At 40.2% G+C, this 21,649-nt stretch overlaps 1 protein-coding gene across 2 annotated transcripts in view; it reads left to right on the top strand.

The window, feature by feature from the left end:
- The first annotated feature begins 2,764 nt into the window (after positions 1-2,764).
- The window catches only part of nkd1 (NKD inhibitor of WNT signaling pathway 1), a 33,325-nt gene continuing 14,440 nt past the window's right edge, over positions 2,765-21,649 (top strand). The window contains exons 1-4 of one of the 2 annotated variants that reach the window (XM_058629183.1): positions 2,765-2,954; positions 3,073-3,105; positions 3,306-3,448; positions 20,076-20,133. In XM_058629183.1, the coding sequence (XP_058485166.1) occupies positions 2,930-2,954; positions 3,073-3,105; positions 3,306-3,448; positions 20,076-20,133 (259 nt within the window). In that variant the 5' untranslated portion in view covers positions 2,765-2,929. The remainder of the gene's footprint in view (positions 2,955-3,072; positions 3,106-3,305; positions 3,449-20,075; positions 20,134-21,649) is intronic. The other variant, XM_058629182.1, reaches the window with a different exon arrangement.

Below are 21,649 nucleotides of genomic sequence, written 5' to 3'. Positions count from 1 at the left end.
CCTCGGTCCAATAAGACTGAATTCTGATTTCTAAACCTTATTCTTCTGTCAAAAGCAGATGCACGCTGACCACAGAGGCCAGTTTGAGTATGTTACTGCTGATAAGGTTTATTCCAGGAACAACTTTGTAGATCAAGAGGGGAGGCAAAAATGATGTAAACAACGATTTAATTTCTAACATGTCCTTCTTGATTAAGACTACTCATTCACTGTACATGACTGATAAGCTTTGGTATGTTACATGAAGGTTATTTAATTAATTAGAAGGATCATCAGCCCTTTATTACTCAGACTAGAAGTCATATTGAGATCGAAATCTCTTTTAGACCTAGCGAGCAGCTTCATACATTTGATTGGACAACCATGTTAAGGCTGCAGTGCGTAACCTATGGTGATTTTATGGATGATGACGTTATTCTGCCAATGTATGGTCTTCATAAACAGACACTACTTATAATAATTATTTGTATGCTGTGTTCTTGATCGGAAAACAGGCTCTGTCAAGCAATACTACCAGAAACAATTCACGGATGCTTCTTTGTGTTTTGGTTTTCGTTGCCTGATTGCAGCCTTATTGCTTTACTAGGGTAATGTTGCTGTTTCATCTGCCTTGACATAAAACCAACCACTTCCTTTGTGTAAGCTTCAAACTCCACTGTACTGAGAAACACAGTGCGTTTACATGCAAGTTAAGCGTCTGATTGTAAGACAATAAGACAATAATTTGCTTTTCTTACTGTCATGTAAACACGTTATTCCAACTAAAATCGAGCTAGTCTTAGTCGGACTAACATACCTGGATAATGTGATTCATATTCCGATTACTCTTACATGTATATGCTTAGTCAGACTGTAGTCGGACTTTGCGTTCTGCGGATGCACCAAAATTTCGTCCCTGGTCTTTGACCTGAAAGTAGAAGGCGATTAGATTTATACAGCACGGTCCATCTCACCGTCCATCTCGCCTTTCACTTTTTGTTATTCTGTGACGTAAAGGTCGACAGGAAACTGATTCAATACACAGTAGCTTATAGAGAGATACAGGACCACCTAAGAAGGTGGAGTCAGACGTACACAGCCAATAAATCCAAGTCCAAGTTGTACAAGTTGTCGAAGTTGTGCACGCGCCTGACTCAGTCAGACTACGGCCTTAGCTTAATTAAACTGTGCATGTGAACGTACTAACAGATAGAGTTGTGTGGAACAGAAAGGGTTAATTGTGTGAACTCATTTGACAAAGAATTGAACAGTCATTTGCTTATATTTAGAAGTTACAGACATTCAGTTTTAACATTGGAAAACAACAAATGCAAATATTACAGACAACAAACAAGCACAAGGCAGCAATAATTAGGCACTCATTTATAAGATCATGAAAGCAGCCACAGCTCTCAGTAATGACCTTCTCAATTTTTCATTTATAATAGATTAAAGGGATGAGAATTTAGAGTTTGGACTGAAGGCTTTCCCAGTATTACACAGCAGTGCAATCCTGGTCCACTCTCTGGTCGCCTCACGCATTGACAGCAACTCTGTCCTCTCCGCTCCACCACACAAGCTTCTCCATAAACTACAACTGGTCCAGAATGCAGCTGCTAGAATCATCACCAGAACCCCATCCATACAACACCCACCCCCGTCCTCCAACAACTGCTCTGGCTCCCTGTCAAACACCACATAAACCATAAGATCCTCCTCCTCCTCTTGACCTTCAAAGCTCTCCATAACCTGGCACCCCCATATGTCTCTGACCTCCTGCCCATTTACACACCTTCCAGTACTCTCAGACCATCATCAGCCATGCTTCTCAAAACTCCTCCACCCCATGGAGGATCAAGAGCCTTCAACCCTGCCCGACACTCCTCCCACAGACCTTTCATAACATTGACTCTTCCCACCTCAAAACTCTTGTTATTGTTTTTTTTTTTGAATTATTTTGTATCTGGAAGGTGTCCTTAAAAAGTCACACATAAATAATTAAATAAAATGCATTATAATTATTATTACTGGGGGCATTGTAAGAAAGGCTTGATTCGCTCAACTGGGGAAACATATTTACAACTTTAGAATAACATTTTGTGATGTGTTGTTTTTTGTTATGGTTTTTATTTATTTTTCGTTCAAGAGTTACTTTATTTGCAATTAAAATGTAAATGTTTCAAGAAATATCTGGTTATGAAAGAATAGGCTAGCAGACCTTCAGGAAACTTTGACAATAACGCAGCAAAACTTTCATGCACATACTTGCATTCAACTTTTCTTTGTAAATAATGTTCAAGCAGTAAAAACAAAGGTTGTTTTCACGCTCCATCTGTACTTTGAAAGAAAGCTTAACGAGTTTCGTCAAGTTAGCGCGAAACATTCGACCACCACCGTAACACGTAATTAGATTTTCAGAATAAAAACAATAAAGCGTGAACGTTAAAAATAACTCAACCAGTCTTATTGGTTAAAAATAATTTGCCCTGCTTTTTTTATTATTTATATTTATTATTATTATTATTATTTTTATTTTATATATTTTTCATGTAGGCAGCAGTGGTATTAGAGCCGTGATTCTCAAATGCATACAATTAAATTGTGATACATGCATTAATATATCGTTATATACATCTTGTCACAATTTCTAATGCAAATTGGTTGCAAAATGGTATGCTATCTTAAAAAATGGGAAACAGTCTCAATAACTGCTTGCTTTTATAGTGAAAGGATAGGCAGGAAGTGGAGTGTTTCCGTGCGTGAGCCTTGTGGGTCTGGATCAAAGGTTGCTTTGGCTCCAGTCTCTCACTGAGCGCAGTCTCCTCTCACGTCACCGACGCTCCTCTGTCTGGATACAACAGCTTGTTTCTTTTTCTTTTTTTTTCATTTTTAATTTCTTCTTTGGATTATAGTCATCTGATGGTTTTTAACTACAACTCGATGCACAGAAATGGGTAAACTGCACTCCAAACATGGTAAGTCTCTTCAACGCTTGCGAGAAAATCAACGCTGTATAGTTCCTGCGCTGCGATACTTTCGAGTAACAGTATTCATTGTCCTGTGTCTCTCTTTCTCTTTTTCTTTTGTCTCAAGCCGCTATTTGTAAACCGAGGGAGAGCCCAGAAGGTAAGAGCACTTATGTCTTTATCCTCCTCTGTTACAATGTAATGCACTTTTCTTATATTCTTTGGTCTTCGAGTTTGTGAGCAGTTTTCGCGGCGGCGCGCAGACTGACCAACTCTTTGAAGGTCTGGCGTTTGTGGAAAACGCACGGGGGCAGCGGGACAACACGTTTATTTGGCAATTATGTGTTTCTTTGTTTTTAGGCGACAGTTTTGTAGTGAACGCCTGTTTGGCGCGGAAGGGCATCGACGACTGGCTCGTGAAACAGAAATACTACTGCGCGAGCTCTCGCCTGGAGCAGCAGCGGGACTGTCACCACAAGAGGAACTGTGGCTTGGCGACACGGGTGAGTACGGCACCGTCAACGGGGGGTTCACGAGGAGCGTGAAAGGAATGCGTGTGAAAAGTGTTTTCTCGTCACACCAGTGATGCTTGCCGGCGCCTCAAGCACTCAGGCTCTAACAAAGAGTCATCTTTTTGTACAGTGGAGATGCAGAGAAGACATTTACTGAGTGTAGATGTGACTTTTGACTTCTCTATAGTTGGGCACATTAGTAAACTTGCACGAGGGCATTTGGAGAGTTGACTTCTCCATGTATTGGCTGCACATTAAAGACTCTAAGTAACTTTTTTGTTAGTTGCAAAAGTTTAATGTAACCCTGCTAAAATGAAAGCACATTTCTGTTGAAATCTTGAGTGTTTTTCAGTGATCTCAGTACATTGCAAAGTCTGGCAGTCTTTAGTTTCGTAGCTTAATGTCAGAGACAGCGATCAATCGTCATCAATCTCTAGTCATGTCCGCTTTCACCTCTCCAAAAATCAAAGCCAGAACCCCAATATTATGGATGCTGTCTCTGTGGATCTTTGTTTCTTACAGACACACATGGACATTAAGCTTTTTCTCTATAATGAGCACCTATGGAGAGGAAAAAGCTTAACGCAGAGAGCGTCCATAAGATTGGGGTTTTCATTAAGATTTTTTAGTTGAAAGTGGACGTGACTAGAGGAAATTTGGCGATGATCGATTTTCGGACATTAAGCTATGTTAACCTTTTTAGAATGTCCCTTGATATACACAACTGTGTTATTGCCCAGATATGTGCTTAACTCCATAGATTATCCAGAGGTGCTGTATGTGTCAGAAATCGTCTGGACATAACCCAGTGTTCAGATTAGAAAACGGTTTCATAAAGTACAGCAGAGGTTCATGTGCCGAGTGGGAATGAAAAAGGCTCCACTGTACCTCTTATAATTCAGTGAACAGACACTGTCCCAAGTGGTTCCAGGTGTATTATTTGGTCACTCTCTTGAAGCCACAGCAGTGGCAGGACGCTGGTGGGGACATTTTTCCTCAGAGTTGGTGGTGTGTCATTGCTGAATAAAAGAACATGATAGATACCAGGCCAGTCATTCTCTTTATTGTTTTTGATACAGCATAAAGCAGTTTATACGGGCCATAAATTAATCTACAAAAACTGCATTTGCCAAGAGAAAAACAAAGTATATTTTATTTTATCACCTTTGTACTGTGCAATCAGTTTAAACATCGTTATAATACGTTGTTGATTTCAGCATTGATGTGTTTTATCACTTCTTGAAAAAAACACAACCTTCTCCTCTTGAATCCATTTTTGTGTCTGTCCCGGTCTGTTTTTTCATGGCGACAAAGTGAAAAGATGGATTGTAACACTCCCTCAGGTTAAGCTCGCATCTGCTCTTGAAGGGAACAACTGTGCCAATATATGCACTTATCAGAGGGAATTTTGCAGGTAACAATAAATCAGGTCTGGGTTGAAAGCATTGCTGTGTGGCAGGCTGGTGACAAGTGTGGATTGTAAAGGCAGGGGAGAGATGTCGGAGGTCATGCTTGTTTTTTTATTTTGGCTTGGGTGTAAACACTGTGCATTTGTTGTCAAGTGGTGAAATCCTTTGGCACCGCTTCAGACGAGCCTTAAGCCTCTTTGGTTAGTGATGCCTTCCTCAAAGGCAAAATGTTTGAGGAATTAGTGCCCATCAAGGAAAAAAAGGAAAATCAGTCCCTCCACCCACAATCCAGTCACTGCGAACAGAAATGCATCTGTCTATTGAATGCAGCCTCACTAGGCTCCGTAAGCTCTTGCATTTTGAACACACCAGAGCACCTTCTTTCTTCATGGTTTTCCTTTTGAAATACAGCACATAACAGTACACATCTCTTTCAGCTGCTTGTCATTTTGAAAAACTACACTCTGCAACTAATGTTTATTTTCATTTATTTTCTCAATTAATTAATTGTTTGGTTCATAAAATATTGGAAAATGTTGATCAGCGTTTTCCAAACCTTGAAATGATGTTCTTATATGTCCACAAACCAAAAATTATTCAGTTTTAATGATTTCTTTGTTATATGGAGCAAAGAAACCAAACAGTATCCAGCTGAAAATTCAGAGAGCTCACATTAATTATATAAAAACCCACTCAGACCAAGTAATCGATCATCAAATTAGTTGGCGACTAATTTAGTAATTGATTAATAATAAATAAATTTATTTAGCAGTGCTGACCTACTTGTTTTAACGTTGTCACTTATTTGCTTAAATAAAGACAGGTTTAATTAAGTTGAAAAACATGCTGTTGAAGTTGAAGCAAACACCAAACATGAAGTCTTAGGCAACTGAAATATCTTGATTCCTGACTGGGTCTGGTATGAAGTCCACCATTGTTTTACCTTTTGCTAGAAGGTGCTCAAGGTTTCTTGATAGCCTTTCTTTACCTGAAGAGCAGCCATGGTGTCGTGTGGTGGGTGATGTGAGAGGCAGTGATGTTTTTTTTAAGAATTTTCTGGTCTGAGGTTGCCATCTTTGAATAGTGGATGCCTTACTAAAGCTTAACATATTGCGCCCAGATGATTTGAAAGTCGTTAATGCTGTTGTGCCCAAAGCTGCAGTAAATTTTATACAGTAACAGGATCCCACTTGCAGCAGATGTCGTCTGCAGGATGTTTTTGCGACTGGCTCAGTGAGGAATACTACAAAATATGTCACTTGCATGTTGTGGTTTCATTTGCTTTGGGCACTTTACATATTTGAAACCACATCATTATGCTGCAGTTACCATACCTTATTACCACAAAAACAAACATCTATTTTTCTATGTAGAACTATTCATGTGATTGTGGTGTGTGAAATTTTGGTCTGGGATGGAGCAGAAATGCTCTAAAATAGTTGGATCGTTTTGAATTAGTAGAGTTGAGTTCGTTGCAAATGGCTGTTACAGCTCCAATGGAAAATGAATAAAAAAACAAAAAGTGTTTCCACCATTAACATTTATTTGGGCAGTTTTTGCTTTTGTTCAATATTTATTTTAAAAGTTCACACCATAGATTTGCCTCTTGCTATATTTGCCATTAGGTGTCAGAGAACATTATTTGGTTTGTATCAGCAATGCTTAAAGGATTTAAAATGCCTTGCGCTCACATGGACATGTGTAATCGAGAGTCTGATTACAGATTGGGACAATTCCATGTTGAGCGTATTCCCACATGGTGTGAGCATTCTGGATACATTAGCCAAGTGCTTGAGTTGTAAAATAAGGATTGATGGTGTCACCTCTTGCTCTGGATTGTGAAACTTTAAGTATTTAAATGTATTTTCTGTTTGGACGTATTGGATATCTGTTCATTCGGGATGAGACTAAACTAACTTTTGCTGTTTTTGTTCAAATTTGAGCAGCTAAATCATCAAAAAGTTTAATTTTTAACTTCTCAATTATGTAATTATGATTAAAAATCACCAATTAAGTAGAGCTGCAACTAAAGATTATTTTGGTAGTTGAATAATTGATTGATCATTTTTTTGTTTAGTCGATTGGTCACAATTATGTCTGTTCATTATTTCTCGTACAATGTGCCAAAGTCTGGTGATTTTGCCAACGTGTAACTGCTGACCAGACATCTCTGCTACAATGGAATCTTTTTTTCCAATATTAAATTAAATATGTGGCGAGTGGGAGACATGTGGGTTGACGACAGGTTGACAGTAAATCCGCTTCACTTAATTTTAATAATCGTTGCTGATTCGTTGCAGCCCTACGTTTAAGAATTATTTTTCAAATTGTTTATCGTATCTCAAACTTAAACTTACAAGTCTTGCCGCTTGTTGAGGAGAAGCTCGACCCCACAGTGTTTTTCAGATAAAGACGGAATCCTCTTTGGTTGGAGAACGCAAGTTAATTCACTTAGCGTTGAAAGCTGTCAAGTTTATTGTATAGGATACCTGGTGAGACAGTTATTTATATCTGCTCTTTTTAAAGCCCCCCTTCTAGCTGAACCGGGCTTCAGGAGAATGTGGGTCGGGTGTCAACAGTAGGGAGCCCACGCCTGGAATTCTTTTGATCCAACCTTTTCCAAACCATATTCCCTGTGGAAACAATGCCAATTTTAACAAAAGTCAATATGTTTTGTAGAGCTGCTTTTTGTCTTCATTAATGGATATGTGTTAAAATTGTGGCTCAGCACACACATGCGCAGCCTTAAATGCCTAACGTCGTTTCCACGCAGACTCTGGTTTCATTCATGGTTTCAGTCGTCAGATGCAGTGTTAGTCCAGCGTGCTCGACAGTGAGTGAGTGAGTGAGTGGTGTGGGCAGGTGGAACTGTGGCGCTTAGCACATGAGCTCCAGGTCATGTGAGCATGGCCACACTTTCTCCCCTGTGTACTGTATCGTGTCTACACCTACCCATTAATTTGATATGTTATATGCACCCTGCAGAATTATGTTGCTGTCACAGATACCGATAGGGCCACAGCTTTTCACAACTTAAGACTTTGTGGTTCAAATTACTGCTAGCAAGTTTTCTCTTGGCACGGGATGGAAAAAGAGGACAAACTATGTTTGCTGCATGTCAAGAGTCTTTTCAGAAATAATCAGATTTGACGTTTTTTCCTCACAAAATTCTTTCTGTTTTTACAGCCCCCTCCCCCTCTAGTGATTCCCCTCTCTCCCCTCCTCTTTCTGTTTGTTGCATTTACTGGGGCAATGCTTAGAGTTGTTATTTGTGACACTGATGGCTCCTCCTCCGCTGTAAAGCGCTGTTTTCAGTAAAGCAAAAGCATCCTCTCCACCTGTACCAAACCACTGCTCTCACAATTCTAAAGCTCTTATTCTTTTTTCTTTTCACAACTTCCATCAACTTATATGGAATGTAGACAAAAAGCATAGGTACATCTGACGACAGAATTCAACTCAAAAGTGAATCACGGTGAAACTTCTGCCCTAACTCCATTGTCTCGCAGTTGGCTGCCAGCTCTTTGATTTTTCTTTTTTTTAAGTAGAAAGGTTTTTTTTTCTGGAAGTAGGCCTAAAGCTTTTAAACACATTCCCTCAGCCTCCAACTCCGATAAAAGACATGGAAGGTTTTGCACCACCTTAGCTTCTTTTTTTTTTTTGCTTCTGCTGTTGTGATTTTTCTCTCCTTGTTGCTTTCAAAAAGCAAGGGCCTTTGCCGAGAATCTGAAAGCATCTTTCAAATGCACACTCCTCTGCCTCTTTCTCTCTGTCTTTCTGCCCATGCGTTTTCTTTCCCACCGGCTGGCCTCTTGTGCGTGCTGTGTGACGTATGCCCCTCTCCCACCGGGCTCTACCCCCTCTGTGCTCCCATGGGACCGAGGGCCTGTTGTTGCTCTTTGAAGAGGCTGGGAGAAAAGTTTGGAGCCACACTCTAGAGAGAAGAAAAGCCTTTGCCTTTTGGGAGGAGGGGTAGCACCTGGCATAGAGGGGCTCTGTGATTTTTTTTTTCCCCCCCTGAGAAGATGTGGTGGAAGTCTGCTGATGTCAGTGTAGCTGGGGGACTGGGAGGTTTGAGGACATGCAGGTGGCTTTAATGTCACATTCGGCATTGTATGACACACAGATTACTAAAAGCAGGAGGTTCACGAGTGTGACGAAGCAGACGGGATAACTCTCAGTCATTGTGAATGGTGACTTATGCAAAGGTTTTCTTTGAAAGAATTGATTGACACAGGGATTTGGGGCTAATACCAAATCTAGGAATTAAAATCTCTCCTATTCATAAACAAGATATATGTTTTATTGTTTCTGTTCCATGGCTCTGGTACTACTAATGGAGATTAACTAATGGTAAATGTGGCTCAGAGCATCTTATCTCTTATGTTAAGATTTATCATTTATATATTTGCACCATTTCGTAATTAGCCCAAGCAAAAAAAATTTGAATTTCACATTTGATACACATTCATGATGTTACACAGTATCTGCGATAAGTGAACATTGCCTGATTTCATTCAGCTGATAAATATATTGGTTGGGTTTAAAGATTAGAGTAAAGGAAATGCCTAGGAGCATGTAGACACTTGATCAGGTTTATTCATCTTTATCTTTAACGTGCTAAAACTTAAGTATTTCCCTGTGGCCACGTTCAGATCTTGTCAATAAATATTGCTTCTGAAAGCACAATTTTTGTATTACATTTTTGTATGTAAGTATGAAAAAAACAAACAATTTTTTTGGAGTAACTTTAACTACAAATAATACTGTGTATTTGGCATTTTGTAGTATGGTGCTCATACATTTGCAAATCTGTTTGTGCAAGTGTGCAGTATGTCTGCAGTCAGCTGTTCCAATGCACTCCTGAGATGAAAGGCTTGTGCGGCAGTGTGCGCTGGATCTCAGGGGATTAGCAGCTGAGATTGTGCTTTGTTTCCCCCAAATATAGGCTCACTTTGGAGTAACGGATAGCTGTTGATCAAAGTGTCTCTCACCACCTTCTTCAATGTCACATGTAGGCTCTGCAGCCTCTTACTGACTACAGAGGTTAATATGTAGATACTGTCAGTTTGTCGTCACTTTGAAACTGGACACAGTTGCCACTAATGATTATCTCTCATAACTTGCAAGTGACCACTGAAATTTGCAAATTAAGATAGAGAAGGCGAAAATGAATTATCTACTATGGTTATTAGACTATTCATTTAAAACCATTAAAAGCTGTGCAGTTGTGGCATCCATACTAACACAGCTGTCATTATCGACTGATAAATCATAGTGTAATCTTCATTGCCGTATAAACAGTGTCTTAAACATAATGGAACTCAAGGTGAGAAACTCTAGGTGACTGGGACTCCTGCGGCTGCGCTGAGATCCTCTGAGATTTCTTGTGGGAGCTCAGTGCCCATTTTAATTATCCACTTAAAAGGAAATTGGTGTTTTAAGTGTTTAAACCTTGTATAATTCTCTCTTGTTTGTTTATCATGTTCCCTCATGGGTTGGCTCATCCCTGTTTGGTATAAGTGCTGAATAATTTGACTGAACACTTAAAGTGGCTCTCAAATATGATGAGACATCTGCATAAAACTGTGATTAAACTCTCGTGAGAATGTGCACATGTGCATGCTTGTCGTCCGTGAAGCACACAGGCTCTCTCAAATATACAGACACACATTACCCATTTGTTGACTCTAATATCTGAATCCATTTATCACTGCTGACAGACGCAAGGCCCCTGTGTGATTCCTTCCACTTGTTTTTCTTGCAAACTATAAGTAGGGACACACCAGTGATGGCCTCCACAGCTTCTATTATCACGGCTGTTGTATTTATCCTCCTTGTGTTTGAGGCCTCTGGTGCCCAGGGCTCGAAAGCTACCTGAGGCAGGGGGAGTAGGGGAAGTGGATTGAGGTAAACAGAGTTGGTAGAGCATTGTGTCTCCTGCAGACAGAGGTTCCAGGGCTCTTCAGCTCTTCCTGTGGCGCCAGGGCTGGAGGAGGTATGGATTGTGTGTTAGAGGATGTTTTTGCTGTAAGGAAAGCTAAGCAGAGGAGTGGTACTGCTGAAGGGAAAGCTGCCCTCCCCTGGTGTGTTTATTCTCCACAGGTGCCACAACTCAAAAAGGACCTCAACTCGTATAGACTTCAAGATGCAGCCCAAACTTGTGTTTCCGAAAGGCCCACTTGGCCTGTCTGTTAAACCCAGACCGTCCTGCCATGCTTGCTTCAATTTAGAAGGAAACAGTGATTACTTTCTTCTCCAGACCTCTGAAAATGATACAGTTTACAGTCATATTTGCTTCCGAACTGGTTATTATCAGTCGTAACTTGACTATTAGCTATGAATGAAAAGCTCTGTTCACACAAACTGTTAGATTCACCCTATCATTGGTCTCGTAAAAATTAATCTTTTCCCGGGTTTTTTAAGCATTGTTGTTTCTCTTAAATCTAAAACTTTATTAATCCCCTTGGGGAAATTATTTCTCTGCATTTGACCCATCCTAGAATTAGGAGCAGTGGGCTGCCACACTGAGTAGAATGACTTCTGTTCTCTACACTTTTAAGAAGTTGGTTACAAGCCATTTTTCGCTCCCTGTATGCTGATGATGTGTCTGCGTCTTTTATTTGTCTACAGTGTACGCTAATCTGTGAATGTTGTTCCAGTTTGCAACTGAATAATGTGAGCCATTGCAAGTTCATTATTGTGAACAGTGACACAAGCCACTAATTCCAGTCAGCTATGAATAGAAATGTGCCTCTGGCACCAGTGTGCTTGTATATAGTAGTTGAAGTGTCTATTTCTGCTGCTATGTTTACTTGCTAAGTTGAAACACTCTCTACAATTATAGAGATTTTAGTTCCACAGTTAAAAGGTCAGATGTGAGGGATGTTTAGAGGTAGTGGCTTGTGGCTGGCAGGATGTCTACTCCAAACATGCTGTGCTTCTGTGTGCAGGAGCGTGTATGAATGTATGTGTGCACATCCACAGAGGATGAATGGCCACCTTGGTGTTGAGGTCAGTCTCATCTGGCCGACGTGCATGCGTCAGAGGTTTCCTTAACTGCCACCTGTCACATGGAGCTGTGCTGTTAATCGCACAGACAAGATTTAGCTGGCTTGTCATTTAGAAGAGTTGTAGAAATGTGAATGTAATGAATAAATACAGTAAATACATTCTCAATCGTTTGTTTCTCGTTCAGTGTCAGCGGTCAGCATTCACGTTTGAGTCTGAATCAACAGATACAATTTGTGTAAACCATCATCTGTTGGTGCCTCAGAGCTTTTAAACTAATGTGTCTTGGCTGTATCAAATAATTAAAAAGCACATTAAAGAGAAGGCACTGATCCTAAACTGATGTAAACCTACTGCCTAAGAAAATTGAATTTAAAAGTGAGCAGCTTTTACATTTTTTGTAATGTACTTCATTGAATAAATTATTTTTTGAGCAACTGGAATTTTTTTTTCAATTACGTAAAAATAATAAATAAGTAACTAAGCATTAATATGTATACCCTTTTAAAACAAGATCCTTAAGCCCTAGCTAGTGACATGACAACTTCCAGGCTTGTTTCCTCTCATTTAGTTGTGGTAAAAGGTTGAAGTGCCTGTCACTTTTATGCTGCCCTCGAGGTAGACTCTACGACTAAAACCTTGTTCCTCTCACACTTTGCAGCACTTGAGATTGGCGTCTGAAGCCACCCAGACAAGTGAAGCGCCGTCTCTCCTCAAAGAGAGCTTTGACTAATTGCTAAGTCCCTCTAGACACAGTGTAGCGCACTCACTGTTAAAACACATCCCTCAGATCCTTGAGCAGGGAAGGAGACTTGCTGTCAACCATGTCTTTTAGATGTATTATCCATCCTGTTTTTGCAGTAGTGACTGATACAAATGCACAGCCTGTAAGCCCCTTCACCTCAGCTGGACTTCTGTGCTGTTTTTGCCAAGGAAGTTAAATATTGAGTGAATTAACTTCCTTTGCGAATGGTGAGGTATTCTGTTGTTGTACAAACCCCACAAGCTTTTGCAGATAATTTGTGTCATTCTGTATATGACTCTCTTTCTCCCATTCTCTGGAAATGAGCTTTGCTCTGAATTCAGAGAGCCATAATGTTGTGATTTGTTACTCTTGGCAGGCGGCGACTACCTGTAAATCAAGGCCAAGCGACAGGCTGTCTCCATTCCCTTCCAGACCATAGCCTTCTCTTGGGAATGTAAGGTCCCAAATTGGAGTGCATTGGCTGGTGGAGAATGTGCTTTGAGGATTCACCTCTGGCTCAGATTCCCCGTTAACCCTCTAAGTCACAAGGAAGCTTTAGGATAAAAGCATGAGTGGCTGTGCTAATGCTGTTACTATAATGCCTTTAAGTGACTGGCTGTTTATGAGGAGTGTCGGCTAAATGTTCAGAAAGTTGAGCTGTTGAGTTTCGCCTGGGATGTTGGTCATGAGTGTGAGGGTAGGATCTCTGATGCATCAGCCCACCTGGATTTGCATGGGCCACAAACAACCATTCACTCACACCTATGGGCAATTTAGAGTGCCCAATTAACCTCTGCATGTTTTTGGACACATGGGAGGAAAGTGTATTTTCTCCATGTGTGCGTGGTCACATAAAGTGTGACCGGGATGCAAACTCACTGTCTCTCACTGTGTCTTCAATTTCCTGTATTCGTCCTTTTAGATTATAAGCATTGTGCAGTGTGGTGTAATTGCATCTTGGTGACATTAGGCAGCCTGTGTATACAGTAGCAGAAACATGGGTATTCAACTCATTAACTTGCAGTAACAGTAGTCCCATTTGTTCTAAGGATTACAGTAGTGTCTGCAGCTACAGTGTCTGCAAACTACACTCGTATCCATTTGGTGAATCAGAGAGGAAGTTGTCTTTATGTTTTAAAACACATGCAAGAGAACGTTAAAAACATTCTTGAATGAGACACTTTCAGAAAATGAAAGCACTCCGAGCTATTGTTTTCTCTCAATTGCTGCAGGGGTTAACATGCAGCTCGACTTTTGATCTCGACACCTTGTATCCTTTCGCTCTCCTCCTTACTGGTGAGATAAGGCTTTGATAAACAGTGTGATAAAAGTTAATTGCTGTGGTTACATATTTTTCAAATGCTAATAAAGGGTATTACTTTGACTAACGGGGAGGGTTCAGTGCCAGAGGGGCTGGCAGAGTTGTAAAAGCCTATCTTTGCAGGTGTAAAACTTTTGTAAATGGGTCAATAAAATATTGGCCAACTTTACACTTAAAACACAGAAAAGGGGTGAGGGTGAGGGGGAGGGAGATTACTTTCAGATCAGCATGTTTCCGAAGCACAGACATGAAGGCTGGAAATCTTTGCTAATATTCCACTGAGCCTTTCAGCAGGCTGCCTTTGATGTGAGTGAGGTAATGTGACCAGCAGTGTTTGCAATGTTAATCTGACACGGAGAAATGATTGGTGTCTGCACTGCCACTCCGCAAATGGGAGGCGTCCAATCACAGCACATGTGGGTCCTGTAAAAACAAAACAAAACAAATCGTTTTTCTCACAAAAACACCAATGTCTTATTTTATGTCTTTCCATGGTCATATGCAGTAATGTCAGACAGTTCTTTACTCTGCGATACTGTGTCATTTTACACAATATGAGGTGCATGAAGGAAAAATGCTCTGCAGGCAGGTTTTCTATCAGCCTCATTAAAGCGTTTCTTGGCTGTTGGTGCATTTGTTTATGTGGAGAATCTCTGCATGACCTGTGTCATGAACTGAAGTTAACACAGTAAGCCCTCTGGCATGTACAGCTTTCTCTACCCCTCCAGTCTTGGTGTTGCTGATGATGCACTTTAATCACAGAGCAGCTAATTCCAACCTGCCTGGTGATGGATCCCAACTCTGTGGCTATAATTTCCTTCCGGGGGGTGCAGGAAGAGAAGTGGGTGTGTCATGAATGAGGGGTGTCAGACATGGGGCCGCAGAGTCTGCACAGAGGGTGTTTGTCTTTGACTCTTTCTCTGAGATGTCATCTTCCATATTAGCCCTGTTGTCCACTGAACTTTAATAGTAGTCTTTTTTTTTAAGGTGGATAAAGGTTGAGGAGCAGCAGAGAAGCTTGGGTGTCATCATTAGTGGTTTCAAAGTTGGATGTCATGTAGGGCTGCAACAATGAATCAATTAGTAAATAACCAATGAATTAGATGCAATATGGATATCCTTCATATTATCTTATATTTAAGTTGTTTAGTTGACCCTTTGCAGTACTGAGTGGTTAAGAAATCACTTTAGAGATGCATGTAGCTTATGGTGTAAATATTCAAAACGATTCTCTTTATAGTTTTTTTTTAGTCTATCTCCTCTTTTTGAGGCCTCTACAGACTATATGCCAAATTGTTGCGTGTATGTATTGCAGTTACCATGATTAACATCTTTGTAACAGAGTGCCATGGGATATTGGGGGTTGCCAGTTTTTGATGATCTCTCTTGATTAGTTTGTTTTTGAGGGTTGGTGCTCTTAGAATAGAATAGAATAGAATAGAATGCCTTTATTGTCATTGCATTAAAAATACAACAAAATTGGAGCGCTGCTCTTCTGAAGCTGATGGTTGGTAAAGCTAAATCTTATTACTATATGAACTATCACTGTGTCCCAATTCCTTCTGACTATTTGTCTTATTGTATTTGCTAAGAGCTGTGTTGTGTCACAAAGTACATCTGATCTGAACATTGTTGTTTTTGTTGTTGTTTTTTTAATAATTGGTCTCGAGTGAAACGTATTGTGTTATTATAAGCTTTTTGTATAGTTTTTGTGTCTATTCTCTTTTTTTCAGCCTCAGTTCTCACAGTGTTACATTTTGAAGTGAATGCAGTGCTGGTTTATTAGCTCCTCTGTAACAGTAAGGAATATTTTTGGTAAACTGTAACCTTTTTTTTTTCCTTTAGCTCTTACAATTGTATTGAGTCGTGCACTTAATGTACTGTAAAGTGCTTCAGATTAAAAGCATCCAACAGGTAGTGCATGCTATGTTAATGTTGCATGTCAGAGGTTCAACATCAAAGGATTTATAATGTGTAACCTCTGGAAAGGCCCTGAATGTCTTATCCAAGGCATTAAACTCACTGCAGATATGACTTCCTTGTGGCGGTGCAGACATCTCATGAGATCAGATTTTTTCATTTGTGGCCTTTGTTGTGAAGCTCTGACATTTTAAACAAGCAAACATCTGTTTTACTGGAGCAAAGTCAAATAAATATGATGCATTATGTGATAATGATGGAGAGCCTGATAGTTGCTGACATCCTACTGTTATGTTGAACAGATGTATGAAATGTAGAAATGCTCATTTGTAATGGCTGACAGTCTGTAGGTGTTGTCTCGAGATTGGCCACATCATCCCTCCCACGTAAATTGGAGCGTCTCGCTTTAGCGTCGCTATGCTATATGATTATCTGAGATCTTTATTTCATGTGTGAAAACCGATCTCCTTTGAAGCTTCACTCAGAAGCAGCGCAGCGCTTCACTACCTCACATCAACACCCTCTATCTTGGCTCCATCTCTGGGCGTCATGTTTTACTGCTTTGAATGAGGCTGTTAAATGTTGCTGGAAGGTGAAAGAACTGCAGAAGACTGGAGCCAGGTTTAAACTGACGTCTGACAATGACTGGTGGTCCACTTCAGCGGCACCACCACACTTAAACCACATATTGCAGAATAAAGGCTTTGCTTCAGATTCCAGGAGTAGTGTTGTTCGGTCCTTTGAAACTGCCTCCGGTGTATCTCAGTTTACCCTTTGGAATGATAGAGGGGGATGGGTATTTCCTCTCTTGAGGTCCTTGCGAGTAATTCTATGCCTTTAAGCTAATTTGCAGCTTAAAAACAAGGAATATTTTTTGTTTTCTTTTTATTTCTCACTTTTCAACATTGAACCTGTGTGTACACAAGAGCTTTAGAAATTCCCCATGCTGAGCAGCTGTTTTCGCCATCAGTCATTCATAAACTTCGAGTAATGGTTGTTTTCCATCGTAGAAAAATTATTTTATTTTATTAAATTTATAAAGTACAAATGCATGTTGACATTATATTTGTATCTTAACATCTTAACAGGCAGAATGCTTTAAACTGTCCCTTTTTGAATGTTATCATAAAGCCAATATCAATGTACATAATATGTACATAAAGTAAGAACAACCACTTAGGTTTCTATTTCACTTTCTCTACTACTGGGTAGCTTTTATATCAGTGTTGGTAACCTCTGTCTCCTTTTCAATTCCAGTTAAAGCAAGAATAATCTTGGTGAAGCCACATCGCCATCCCAGCCTCCTTTTTTTTTGTCTCTTCTGGTCTCACCTTGCTCGTGGCTAAAGGCCCTTTTTGTGTTTTCCTTGCGACTTCATGTCAGCACCACAGCTTTAAACGTTGCAGTCCTGAAGGTGTTTTCTCATGGCGGGTAGAGAGTGAAGCAGGAGGCACCCAGTTGCAGTCTTAATGAGATTTTTCCTGGGTTTTGATGGAGTGCCAGTGGTGCTGCCATTGCTCCAGAGGCCTGCCCCCACTGAGTCCTGGCGCTCGATCAGGGGAAGCTGTCGTCGGTCACATAAATTGTAAGCCTCTGTGGTGGGTCGTAGAGGCAGACAACACAGAGACCAAGAGGCCTTGTGGTACTTTCCCACAATCACATACAAGTACATATTACTTGAACTTAAATGTACTTTTGTGCTTTCAAACCGGCACACAGAATAAAAATGCCCCGGATGGGTCCATGTCTGCAATGCTAGAGTAAGGATTGTGCTGGAGGCAACTTTTCTGTCTTAACGCAAGTGACTTCTTTGCCAGCATGTGCTCACTGTTTTACTCCTTACAGTATGAACTTATATGTATGAAGAAGATTTTAGAATCTGCATCCAGAGTCGGCATTTCAGCTACATCCTGCAAACTGATAAAAATGATCTTAACCTTGGAGATTTCCATAATATGAGTTTATCTAACCTTTCATAACTGATGACTTTGTGGAGTCAAATTCACATTTTCACACATGAATGGAGATCAGTGGTGAAATGAAGTTTAAAATGATGAATGGATGTTGTGTGATCCCCAAGTTCTATTGTCATCATTTTGGTGGCAGTTTAACAACACATTGCACATAAACAGAGCTAGTTTAGCTGCAGTCCTCTGCCCTCTCTCTTTCTCTTCGTCTTTATCAGCAGCACCTGCAGCCTCACAGCGGGAGTCTGCTCCTCTGTCTGTTCTTCTTCTCTACTTCATTTCCTCATCTTTAGGAATTTTAGATGAAGTGTCTGCGCTTTTCTGTGTGTTTTTACATCCAGGTAAGACACATTTGCAGGACAAAGACATCCCTGCTAGCTCGCAAAACAAAGACAGTAGTGTCAGAGCAGGTGCAGTCACTCACAATTGAACAGAAGACCACAGTTAAAGACACGCTGGGAGTTTTTATAACAACACCATGTTTATGGCTGTACTGTGGCTTCTGTGCGTCATGAAGCCATATTTTTAAGACACACCTACAGGGTTTGTAAAGACTACTGGAGAGAAACTATTTTCAGTTTTAACTCCATAACCCTTTACACGTGTCATTTATTTCACACGGTCTCAGCCACTCTTTTCTCTTTGACTGCTTTATGCTCCACATGAGGGTCGCAGGGGGCATTGGTGCCAATCTCAGTTGACATAGGGCGAAAGGCAGGGTACACCCTGGACAGGTCGCAACTCCATCACAGAGACAGACAACCATCCACTCTCACAGTCACGCTTACGGTTAATTCAGAGTGTCCAATTTGTCTTATCCCCAAATCTGCATGTTTTTGGACTGTGGGAGGAAACTAGACAACCGTAAACTCCAGTTTCTATTTACCATACATAGTGTGTGAAGACAATAAAATGCATAATCTTTAAACGTGGCATAAACAAACAAAGCCAGAAAACAGTGTGACATAACGGAAACACAACAGTACATTACAATGTATACAATCACAGAATCAGAATGAATCAAGCCAGGGGAAAGAAAAGAAATAAAGGAACATAAAAGTTATCATATAGCGACCAAACCAAACAATCTCCAAACACAAGAGGAGAATGACGACTAAGATAGCGACAGTCGTCATTCCATGCAAAACAGTTTTAATATTTACATAAATATTTACTTAGATCGCTGTTTGAAGAGTGTTAATTATGATGTTATGTCTGTCTTTGTGTTCATTTCTATTGAAGACAAAAACCACACGTAAGTGGGTGTAGGTGGGTTTTTGACCATGTGTTAAAGGGGCTTTAATAAGCTGTCATTGTGCTTGCATGTTAAATGGATTAGAAACTAATGTTTTTCAATATGGATATCCTTCATATTAACTGATATTTAAGTTGTTTAGTTGACCCTTTGCAGTACTGAGTGGTTAATAAATCACTTTAGAGAAAGATGATCAACATCAAAAACTAATTTTAAGTGAGTTCAAGTCCTTTCTTGTTGCTGACATGTATAAAGCCACATTAACATGCAGCTAACTCTGTTCCTTCCACTGTCAGTAGAACTCTGATATGTGTTCTGTATGTAAAACATGCGTTACATGCATGTTAAGTCTGATTTTAGTCAGACTAAGAGAATCATTTGGTTTTCTTAAAGTCATGTAAACATGTTAGTCCAACTAAAATCTAGCTAATTAATTAAGGTGGTGTTTAGTGTTTATGAGGTTAATTATTAATTACCTCTACCAAGGAAATTTGTCAGAGAGCAGCATAACTCAAAAATTAAGGGTAAGATTTTAATGAAATTTTCGGACTATGTAAATTTTGGCCCAAGGAAGAAATCATCATCATCTATGATAAGTGTGCTGTTAATGTTCTGTCTCGACACAGTTTGTGCACTGACTAAAGACCATTCTTGCTGTAGATTTTGTGCAATCCTGTGTATATGTGTGCATGTACAAGTCTTTGAGACCATGACTGTAATGCAACATGGAAACCTTAGACTGTACCACAGATGCTATACAGATAGAACAGTCAGGGTCAAAAACAAGCCTATAAATGAATTGCTGCAATGATAGCCCTCTTAAATAATCCTACTCCCAGCCCTATTTCTAAGACTTCCCTGCAGGGGTGGCTGTAGTGATTTGCTATTATGTATTTGCACTATAAAAACCTATATGAAAGATATATAATCCTCTTTAGGTCGTAAAACAGTGATAAATATGTGTTCACTCTCTCTTTTTCCTCATTCCAGGACTCCATGGATGAAGCATGTGCAGAGGGAATTGGTGATGAACACTACGGCTTAGAAGGTAGGCACTTTGCTCTTCGTCATCATTATCACTAAAGTCAGAGGCATCCAACTCAATTACAGAGGGGGCTGGAGTTAAAAACTGGCCAAGTCGAGTGTCAGATCAAATAATATAAAATTAATCTACAAACCAAGTTTATGGATTAAATAAAGAAGCAACCCAGAGATCAGATTTGAAATCAAAGACATGACATGTTAAGATGTATTAGTGAAAGCAGAGGATACCTTTTCATTAAATAAAATCCAATCAACTTTGGACACTGTTTGTTACACATCAGCTGGAATACCTCCAAAAGAACATGAATGCATAAGAATGGTAAATATTGTTGAAATGTATAAATAATTTTACATTGAAATCAGCAGTACAATCACCTGATTTCCTCTGCAGTATCCCAATAGTACAGCACATACAAGCCTGTAGTCACATTTATCTCAGTCAGTATTTTGCTGTACACAATAATTATTACTTGTAACATGATGTGTGGTATTAATGTATGTCAGTGGAGGAGCAGGAAAGACATATAGGGTTCCATCTTATACCCGGTGCAAAGTGCCCATCTGGCACAGTTGTCATTTCTACGCCCAGCGCCTGTGATGTGTAGGTAACAAATGCCCTTGCACTCATCAGTGAGCCCGTCAGTGGGTTGACCATTGACCAAAAAAAAACTTGGTCCACACAGGGCGTGTGCTTCAGGTCCTCCTCTTCTTCATCAGTTAAATGCAGGTGGAAGGTCGGTGCAATTCCTTATCCTAATTCCTTATCCACTGGCCAAGGAACACTTACTTATCAGCGCGGGGGTGCTGGCTGCTGGGGCTTCACACAGACACACAGGCGCATCCTGCTATTGTCCTTCTGTCTCTTTCCTCCCCTCATGAGTAAACTGTTATACTGCTGATTCAGCTGAAAATCGAATGCAACCGAGCAAAGTGTCTCACACATTAGTGCTGACACTATGTGTTGTCTTAAATGTAAAACAACAATTATCTGTATTGCAGCAGTGCATCATGTGAGACCGTGCGTCCGTCCCACCACCATCGACTCAAACCTGCCTTTGACACTTTTCTTTAAAAATCCTCAAACCTTTCTTTATAAAGGCTGATTTTCATCTCGTTTTCTTCATTTTGCATTTATTCTGCTCGGGAATCCCAAGCTCTGATTGGTTGAACTGATTACACCCAAAACATACCATGAAAAATTCAGACACTGAATAAAACCCCTTTGCATCTTGAGACTCACTTTAATTACGTGTAGTATAAACAACACATTTGGGGAAATTTGATGAGGTACCCCCTTCACCTCCCCTCTTGCCTCCTCACCTCCTCCATCTCTCATTCACGCCTCCCTTTTACTCCTTCATGTTCTTTCCCTGATGTGATGTGATCCTGGATTAAGAGCCGCAGGAGGAGAAAGTCTCACCCTCCCATTTAAAGATAGGATTGGACGTGACGTGCAGGCTGAAATGAAAAGTCGAGTGAGGCCAGCTCAAGTGTGGCAGACATGTTAAGTTCTGCTTCAG

The sequence above is a fragment of the Solea solea genome, chromosome 5 (genome assembly GCF_958295425.1).
Source record: "Solea solea chromosome 5, fSolSol10.1, whole genome shotgun sequence".
Lineage (NCBI taxonomy): Eukaryota > Metazoa > Chordata > Actinopteri > Pleuronectiformes > Soleidae > Solea > Solea solea.
The sequence above is the reverse complement of the archived record's forward strand: the minus strand, read 5'-3'. Positions and strand labels throughout refer to the sequence as shown.